At 39.0% G+C, this 9,700-nt stretch overlaps 1 protein-coding gene across 2 annotated transcripts; it reads left to right on the forward strand.

The window, feature by feature from the left end:
* Positions 1 to 979: 979 nt before the first annotated feature.
* LOC117413759 (probable histone deacetylase 1-B) lies at positions 980 to 8,671 on the forward strand. Of its 2 annotated transcripts, none has more exons than XM_034906177.2 (14): positions 980 to 1,120; positions 2,840 to 2,952; positions 3,259 to 3,376; positions 3,603 to 3,677; positions 3,991 to 4,129; positions 4,432 to 4,573; positions 4,989 to 5,081; positions 5,375 to 5,483; positions 5,709 to 5,849; positions 6,007 to 6,115; positions 6,310 to 6,440; positions 6,882 to 7,028; positions 7,186 to 7,234; positions 7,448 to 8,671. In XM_034906177.2, the coding sequence occupies exons 1-14, from the start codon at positions 1,069 to 1,071 to the stop codon at positions 7,473 to 7,475; spliced, it is 1,446 nt and encodes a 481-aa protein (XP_034762068.1). In that variant the 5' UTR covers positions 980 to 1,068; the 3' UTR covers positions 7,476 to 8,671. The 2 variants fall into 2 exon arrangements, with proteins under 2 accessions (XP_034762068.1, XP_058856040.1); XM_059000057.1 differs by lacking the exon at positions 980 to 1,120 and adding an exon at positions 1,190 to 1,307.
* Positions 8,672 to 9,700: the final 1,029 nt, after the last annotated feature.

The raw sequence follows: 9,700 nt of genomic DNA on the forward strand, positions 1-9,700 counted from the left end.
AGGCTGTCCATCTGAAAGGTCAGAGGTCCAGCAATGGCCATGCTTGAAAAAAAGGCAAATCTTAGAAAAAGGTAAATCACAAGCTTCATTATTTTATGTCAGAACATGTTAGGCACACTTATGAGAAATCTGTGTACTTTAAAAGTTATGATTATACTGTAAGAGGTGGAGAAAATATTAGAACCTGTGTCAATTAACATAACAAGCCAAATGGTTCTGGACATAAAACCTCCAAGAAGTGGTGCTCTGGATAGCCCATACCAAGTTTCATCACAACTTGAGATGCAGGTAAAGTTGCAAGTTTGACCAAATGATGTGCTGGGGTAGGACAAAACATGGGAAGAGCCACAATATGTAGCACACACTTGCACACCCGTTGCATGACTATTTTGTTATGAAAAAGGAATGGCCTGACATGCATTCTGTAATATAAAAACGATGCATCTCCCTGTTACAAGTACAGAGGCTTGAGGTTGGCATGTGCTTCCTCATCAAAGACTGCGCAAATGTCTGTTTTTAAAGGGGGAACAGTCTCAAAGCTAGAACAGAATGGCGTTTATCTTCTTTAAATATCAGTGCTATGGAAAGTGTTTTTAATTATCTACCTAACTTTTGTATGGCAACCAATGCGGTAGTTCCATCTCCTGTTAATGCCAGAATGCCATTGTTATGGGTTGGGATATAACAAAACACACACACACACAGAAAAAGGTTGAATCTTGCAATTTAGCTACACTGCAGATTACCACATGTCAATCAAAGAGTGATACGTTTTCGATGAAAATTAACGTCATTGTGGCTCCAATAGACGGCTTCAGCGTGTATTAAACTATTCATCAGAAAGAGCCAAAATGGCGAACATAGGGAAACAGTTTCATAACAGCCGCCACTCTAACGACGCTCCATCGTCGCCGAACCCATAAACGATTGGTTGAAACTCTGAATATTTAAATATCCCGGGGACCATTCTCCATTCTGATTCGTCAAGGGGCTGTCAATCTAGGTGCCGGCAACAGTTAGGCTGCGGATGGGGTAGGTTGGTCGTTCCTGGCTGAATTTGGAGGTAAAATGGCGCTGACTTCTCAAGGAACAAAGAAGAAAGTTTGTTATTATTATGATGGTAAGAATAAAGTTCAAGTCAAATGGACAAATTTGTGCAGCGGAATGTGCCGGGACGTGTTTGTGAAAATTCGCGTTTAAGTGTTTTTTTTTAATTGAGTCTACAATGAAGATAAGTGGCGTTAGACAGCCATGCAGCATCTCCTGTGTTTATTGGTCGGTAAAATGGGCACTGTTCTTAGTTTACGGTAATAATATTATAATAAGGAAGAGCATGTAATATAAAAAAAAAAAAAAGATTTTTTTAAACAATTTTTTTTTATCAATAATAATTGTAATTTACGGGTGTTTTGTGCTATTATTTTCTGCAGGTATTTTATGTTCTTTGGTTGTTATACTGGTTAAATGTGCTGAGGTGATGTGTAGCCGTTTTATTCGATAACATTTTTAATTACAACTATCACTGTATCGCTTATTCAAAGTATGGTCCCTTTTGAATGTCATTTACTGGATTTTTTTTTTTTTTTTTGGGGGGGGGGGGAGTGTTGTAGCTGAAAAAAATGCTTTTAAATATGATTGTCTAAAATGAAATCGTTTTCTTCTCCTTTGTTACGGAGCAGTCCGATTGTTTTTTGTCGTGAATTGATTTACGTAAGTTTGTCAAAATTATTAAAATAACGCTTTGTATTGATTTAGCCAGTGTGTGGGTGGTCTTTTAATTTTTTGTGGGACCAGTAAATGTCTTTATCTGTACCCGATTTTCCCTCGTGTTTGTGTTCTAGTTTTTGCTTTTAATTCCCTCTGGCTTAATTTAACAATAAAAAACAATGTGTTCAACCTTGACTTTTGTATTGGGTGATGGAGAAATAAAGTAATGTCAGCATTGATTAGTGTCGAGTTGTCACGTAGGCAAATCAAAGCTGTGTGATGCCTGAGGTGCAGAGACACGCAGCCTTCGATATTTGGTTGTTCCTTCCTTGTTTTACCTGTTTAACGAATGCGTTTATTTTGTTGGATTATTTGTTTTAGTTGATACTGTTCAAATAAATCCAGGGGAACGATGGGCATAATTAGCCTATATCTCCTTTGAAATAACGTGGGTACCAGCTTCATGTATTTTATTTTAACACATAAAGAAATGGTGACTGTTGTTGTGAATATTATGATTGGTTGTTCAAAGCCATTTGGGCAAATTGGTATTGAAATACTAATCGTGGCATTCTTTACTGCAGTGGGAAATGGATGAATCTGTGGGTGTTTTAAACGTTTACATTTCTATTAAGGTTTGGCCTTTGCCAGCTGTAGTTGCAAGTTGTGTGCTTATATGGTTTGTTCACCAGACAGTAATCCTTTTTCATCTACACATTTTTGGAAACCTGTAGTCTTGCTCACTGGTCAAAGTAAGCCATTATTGGAGTTATATGGCTTTTCTGATTGGTTACAAACTCCCAATATATTGAAGGTACGTGAAGTTCAAGATATAGACTAAATTGAACTTTGAACTTGCCTAATGGCTGAAAATGTGCTTTGTGTTACATTGGCTAAGTCATAAGTATCAGACTCCTGGAACGCTGATCAAACTTCATCTATTGAGATTCCATCACCACAAGTGTCTTGGGCTTGCCTTTTGTCTGCGATTTTGATGAATTCTCAGTATAACCAACGTACCATTTTCATGGAATGGCTCTTACGCAGAAAACTGAAATATGTTTACTCCAGAGGTTTTATTTCTGGCTATAAAATGCAAGCAGAGAATTCAGTTTTGTGCTTTTTCTTCCAGGGGACGTTGGGAACTACTACTATGGACAAGGGCATCCAATGAAGCCCCACAGAATTCGTATGACCCACAACCTGCTGCTCAACTACGGACTGTATAGAAAGATGGAAATTTATGTAAGTACTACACTTGGCATAGGAATGGCTTTGGGCAAATGTTGATCTTGCAGTGAGTGAATTCAGTAGACAGAAATGTGGGTGAGGCAGTGCTAGTCTTTGTGCTTGGGAGATGCCTAATTTTAAAACTGGCATGGATGATGAAGACTGTTTTCAAAACCTCTTGCATGAATTTCATTAAACTTGCCATAGACATTTGTTGCATGCTGCCAGACTTGCGATGCTACTACCTGAGCTATTGATAAACCCGTGCCTGTTCTACATGGTGGCGTTCCAGGTCTTATGTGTTTTTCTGTTATTTTCCAGCGGCCACACAAGGCAAACGCAGAGGAAATGACAAAGTACCACAGCGATGACTATATAAAGTTCCTGAGGTCTATCCGACCTGACAACATGTCCGAGTACAGCAAGCAGATGCAGAGATGTAAGTACCTGTGCTCGTTTACGGTGTGTTGTAGCAAAATAAAAATAACGCTGTCCTCCAGCAGCAAGACACAGACCTGTTTAAACAGAAGTTTATGAATTGGATCTGAAGCAGGAATTCATCATGCATGTTTCAAAGTAATTGCCTAAACAATACTGGTTTAATGAAATATTTACTGTTTGGAGTGCATGTGTCTGAACCTGCTGTCTTTGCAATGTCTTTACAGTTAATGTAGGAGAAGATTGTCCTGTATTTGATGGTCTGTTTGAATTCTGCCAGCTGTCCACTGGTGGATCAGTAGGTGAGTCCGTATTATTGGTGCTGAAAGATTAATTTCTTGCATTAAACTCATTCATTTAAAAAAATAAATAAAAAAAAAAAAATTGCAAGATCATGATGAAAGCAACATTTGCGTAGGTTTAATGTACATTTAATACTTTTGTTTATACTCTTTGTGAAAGTAAATCCTTTAAGAGAAGAGCACAAAGCTTCCCTTATCTATCTATCTATCTATCTATCTATACTTCTTAAAATCTTGTTTCACGTGTCTAAGTTTCTTTTTTAAATAATTTTTTTGATTGTTTGTTTAAGCGATACGTTTCTTTCTGTTTTAGCCGCAGCAGTAAAGCTAAACAAACAGCAGACAGACATTGCTGTCAACTGGGCTGGAGGTCTGCATCACGCCAAGAAATCGGAAGCCTCTGGATTTTGCTACGTTAATGACATTGTTTTAGCTGTCCTTGAGCTGTTGAAGTAAGTGCAAGAGCCACTGTTGATTTTGTCAGAGGGGTTGACTCAGAATGCTTGAAACAGTGAATGATTAACTAGACTAGAGAATGCTAAAAATCACGTTTTGCAGGTGAATTAAATTTGTATGTATAGAGAATGCAGTTCAAGAAAATGGGAAAGAATCATTCAGATGTCTAGTTCATTCTTGGGTAACTGATGTGGTCGAAAATTCTCACTGTTTAGGGTTGATTTTGTATCCATTCTAGGTGTGCAAGACTCTGAAAGATTATATGACGCTTGTTGATGCTGGCTGTGTTTCCTTTCAGATACCATCAGAGAGTCTTGTACATTGACATTGATATCCACCATGGAGACGGTGTAGAAGAAGCTTTCTATACAACAGACCGTGTCATGACTGTATCGTTCCATAAGTATGGAGAGTACTTCCCAGGAACCGGAGACCTCAGAGTAAGTAGGGCATGTGCTCTTGTTACCCTTTTCCACTAATGGGGATTTAGAGTTGTGTGTTTAGAGGTCAATTGAATACAGTTCTCCTGACAACTGTCAGTATTAGGGCCTCTTCTTGTATTCTCTGATTGATTGCTTCAAGAAATTGGAATCCCAGCACAAGAAGTAGAATTTTCAATAGTAGTTTTGGTTAAATAATGAGCAGTCACTATTTAAATTATCCATTGCATTGCACTTTGATCCATTCCAAGCTTTACCGTGCTTTTCAATAGACACTTCTGAGCTTGAATGACCTCAAGGCTCGCCACACAGACTGGAGTAGCCCAAACAGCAATGCAATCAGTGTTTCCATTCCTGTTAAGTTTATAAAATTTCAATAAAAAAAAAAACACTTTTTTTTTTTTTTTTTACACAGGATATTGGAGCAGGCAAGGGCAAGTACTATGCTGTGAACTACCCACTCAGGGATGGAATAGATGACGAATCCTATGAAGCCATATTCAAACCAGTAAGTGCTCATGCAGCTATGCTTCTGTTTGTTGACTTGAATATTGTTTTAAATTGGTATAGTATAAGTGAGTGTTAGAACTCTGATCCACTATCTTGCCACAACTCTTTTGAAAAGACTATTAAGGAGATTTGTAACCTTGCATAATAAAATGAATAATTTAGCATTTTCTTTTATTTATTTCCTTTCTTCCAAAGGTACAGTTACTCAGGTTTAATGTTTATTGCAAAGCTCCACCGACCACTGTAGACTGGTCTTGTTTTCTATCCTAAATGGATTGTTGTTCACTGCAGATCATGTCTAAGGTGATGGAGATGTACCAGCCTAGTGCCATTCTGCTACAGTGTGGCGCTGACTCGCTATCCGGAGACAGACTGGGCTGCTTCAACTTGACCATCAAAGGTAACTAGATGGGAAGAAAGCCAGCAAACGTATTCTAAATCAGAGCTTGAAAACTAGGGTGGTTTGGTCTCGCTCTGTTGAATAACTTTTACTGAAAATGCAGTGGTGGTTGCTTTGTAGCATATTGGTCAAGGGTCATACAATTGAGCACCTCAAGTGGACAAAAGTTTTGCAATTTGGAGCACCTTACTACATATTAATTATTTTTTTGTAATTTTAATTAAGGGCATGCCAAGTGTGTGGAATACATGAAGAGCTTTAACCTGCCCTTGCTGATGCTGGGAGGAGGAGGCTACACTATTCGCAATGTGGCCAGGTGTTGGACATATGAAACCGCTGTAGCTCTGGACACTGAAATTCCAAACGGTGAGTTTTGCCAATCAAACATTCTGAGATCAGTGACCTGCAGGGGAAACTTCAAGAGAAACTTCTCTGTGTTCTGTGAAACTTTTTGTAATGTAACAAACTGATTTCTGGTTATACTACGTGTGTTTTGAAAAGTTTCGCAACTTTATTTTTCCAGAGCTGCCATATAATGACTACTTCGAATACTTTGGTCCTGATTTTAAACTCCACATCAGCCCTTCAAACATGACAAACCAAAATACTAATGATTATCTGGAGAAGATCAAGTGAGTGCTGAAAGCCTTTGTGGCTTTTTGCTTTTATATTTGGTTTGCTCTTCATCACTGTTTTAATGTCTTCCATGTCCACGTAATGAATGCAAATAGCATTTGACTAAACGATCGTTCATATGAACTGACCAATACATTTTTCTGAAGTCCAGATTTTAAAAGCCTTCTGAAATGCCCTTGTTTCTTTGCAGGCAGCGTCTGTTTGAGAACCTGCGCATGCTGCCCCATGCCCCTGGCGTACAGATGCAGGCCATCCCAGAAGACGCCATTCAGGGGGACAGCGGGGAGGAGGACGAGGAGGACCCAGACAAGCGCATCTCCAGTACGTTGAACGGGCCGGTGAAACCTCCACAATAAATAGCGATGGAGAATCCTTATGGGTTACCATTAGTCTGAATGTACATGGAAAACATAGGATCCTAGACTTGCTCGTTTAAAGGATTATTAACTGACTGACGATAAACAGGAGAAGGTGCATCAGTACTAAAACGTGGGGAGAACAACCCCATTCTTTATGTTCAAGTTGGATGGATGACTTGTGTCAGAATGTCTGCTAAGCTAAATATTTATGGGAATTCTGTTTGGTTGACTCTATTGCCATTGGACCATAGTCTTGCTTGTGACCGAACCCCTCTACCTGCGATGCTACCGAGCAGGCGGTCTGGTACCACAAACCATTGATCCTGTCTTGTATAGGCTCAAGAGTACATCAAGGCTTGTACAGCAAAATAGGTTGATTTGTATTCTGTCTTCCCTGTTGCAGTTCGTGCCCATGATAAGAGGATAGCCTGTGATGAAGAGTTCTCTGACTCCGAGGATGAAGGGGAAGGAGGACGCAGGAATGTTGCCAATTACAAGAAGGCCAAGCGTGTCAAGACTGAGGAGGAGAAGGACGGCGAGGAGAAAAAAGGTACATGACGACCAGCACTTATTGATGTAACTGAGCAAGTCAACTTCTGCAAAGGCATGAGCATTTCTCTGCCCCAGTTACTGTTGTGGAAGTCCAGAGAGTGTGAAGTTGGTTACTGTAATGTGGTTCTTTGCTATTAACCTTTTTTTCATTCTAGATGTAAAAGAGGAGGAAAAGGCAAAAGAAGAGAAAACAGAAGCAAAGGTGTACGTATATGGTTAATTGTATTGTGAGGGAACGAAATTTAGCCAACATATAAGAATGCTGGGGGTTGTAAAAAGATGTATTTGTCACAATTGCTGTAATCATTAATGTTAATATCTTCTCTTATTGTGGCGTGCAATCAGTCATAACTTTTTAACCAGTTTAAATTCACAAGTTCAGTGATCTGATTGCCATGTGCTTTCCTAACCCAACAGGGCAAAAGAAGATGCAAAGACGTCCTAGAAGAAGCCCAAGCCCAGGCTCCTCACCTGTTGCATGACTTGCATTAGTATTTTAGAAACCCGTTTTAGAATTCCAGTTTTTTAATTATTATTGAATGAACCATGTAAATTTTATTTCTAAGCGCCTCTCAATTGTGGTCTAGCACAACTGCCGGGGGGGTGGATTTTAGACTGCAAGATGGGACAGTGTCTAGTTTTATACGCTAGTGGGTTCTGGAATTTCAGTTTGGGTCATCTGTGTTTGGTTTTAATATACTGTCAGTGTCTTTTTATTTTGTTTTTAAACATTTTTTTCTTCCTTCCTTTTTGTGACACTGATGCGCATATTATGGACCAGGGGTGTGAACCTTCAAATGAAATCTATAGAGACATTCATAAAGTAGTTTTTAAAGTACATTTTGGAAGTAGCTCCAGTAAATTAAATCATGGCTATTGCTGAAGAATGATGTGATGAAGTCACATAGAGGTGCATTTTGTATATTGACCCTTCATTTGTTTAGCGACGAATGCTTTATTTCTGAAGCATTGCACTTAAGCTTAAAGTGGGAATTATAATGATGGCTGTGTTTGTCTTTGTTAAATGCAACGTGATGTATAACAGAAGGACTTTAGTCTGGTATCGGTCTAATGATGTGCAGATTTGGAAACCATTTACAGACACAATAATAAATTGTGGGTTACAGACTGAACTTTCCTGGATGGATGTTCAGTTGAGTCTTGCTGACTCCTGGTAATGTCTTTGTTCAGAATGACTGGGCAGCAGCTGGCAAGTTCACTGTGGTGCTTGTACAAATGCAGAAGAAGGACATCCCAAGGGTGTCTGGTAAAAAATTGAGCTTAGCAATGAACTGTAATAATCTTGCTAACTATTTAAAATTGAGTTTAATCCCTGATCTGTGACGTGAAGAAACATGTAAGTTATTGAATGCAGAACAGTGGCGTTCTTTCAGACTGTTTCAAGGGGGTGGGGGGTGGGGGGGAAGGGGATACTGCGCTACTGAGAGTGATGCTCTTTTCTGCGCACTGCTGAAGGTCCAAATGCCCCAGAATGTGCTGCTTGTGTGCATCTCCAAGAAGCTCAGATTGCAGCCTCTCATCTGAAGAATCTTATTTTTTTTTTCTGTGTTTTGTTTTCTTCTTAATCCTTATTTCACGTTTTTTGAAATCTTTGTAATAAAAAGGTACATTTCTACCCAACAGTATTTTTGCCTTTGTATTTTAGATGTAAGTTTTAAAATATTTTGGTTGAACTAAACTCAATTAATTCTGTTGGTTTGGTTAACTGTTGCATAAATTACAGTTGGTACTGAATTGTAGTTCTTTTATCAGTAAACATGCTCTATGCTTTCCCACCCAAAGCTATGTCAACAAGGACGGTCTTAAATCATCAGACAATGCAAACTACCAACATATATATTGCCTATGGTTAACGCCATTACCATTTGCAGCCACTGGGTGGTGCACATGCCGCATGCATGAGGTGATCAGATGCTGTAGCTATTGCTGTTCACTGGACAGCACAAGGCAGTGGTTCTCCAGAATTTTCACTGTAAAAGGGACCACATGTGCTGTTCTCTGCTTCAGACATTTGTCTAATATAAAGTAAGTACTATTATAAGTACATAATTCCACACTGACCACTTTTTGACCATTGTAATGGGGTATGCAAAATTACTCAGCCAGCATTAACCTACTGGAAAATACATTCCAATTTGCAATCCCAGTTTTCTTTTAATTACTTAATGGGCAGCACAAGAAACCCCAGTACTAATGTTCTGTTGATTGCTTATTTATTGCCACAAAGGGGCCTCAGGGAGAGGTCCGGTATTGATTGGAAACAGAGGCAAAGATCACAATGGACGTAAAACTGTTTAAAAGTTTGGGCATCGTGATAGACTTGTGAACACCAAGCAGAATTAGAGATCACTAATCCAGGTTTAATCCATGTATTTACTATCAATGGTTACCCCTTGTTGAAAACAGCATGGGTGTTTGCTTGTATCTTCTACGTCAATGTGGAATATGCAGGTATTTCAAAGGCAAAGCTGTAGTTAAAGTTATTGCATGTGCCTGGTATCTAATGCCACCATGTGTTTGAAGATGTTGAAAAAGACTTCCAGTCGAAATCATTGTCGTGTATCATTGAATTTTTTTATGAAGTTACTTTTAGTATTTCGTGTCATTCAAACGATTGCAATCGGAGCTACAGTGCAGACACTAGGGTGC

Source organism: Acipenser ruthenus, chromosome 25 (genome assembly GCF_902713425.1).
Source record: "Acipenser ruthenus chromosome 25, fAciRut3.2 maternal haplotype, whole genome shotgun sequence".
Classification (NCBI taxonomy): Eukaryota; Metazoa; Chordata; class Actinopteri; order Acipenseriformes; family Acipenseridae; genus Acipenser; species Acipenser ruthenus.

Coding starts and splice junctions, on each gene's coding strand:
- LOC117413759 (XM_059000057.1), top strand. CDS start 1,226: ATGAAGATAAGTGGCGTTAGACAGCCATGCAGCATCTCCTGTGTTTAT. Junction 1,308..2,839: donor GGCACTGTTCTTAGTTTACG/GTAATAATATTA, acceptor TTTTTCTTCCAG/GGGACGTTGGGAACTACTAC. Junction 2,953..3,258: donor ATAGAAAGATGGAAATTTAT/GTAAGTACTACA, acceptor GTTATTTTCCAG/CGGCCACACAAGGCAAACGC.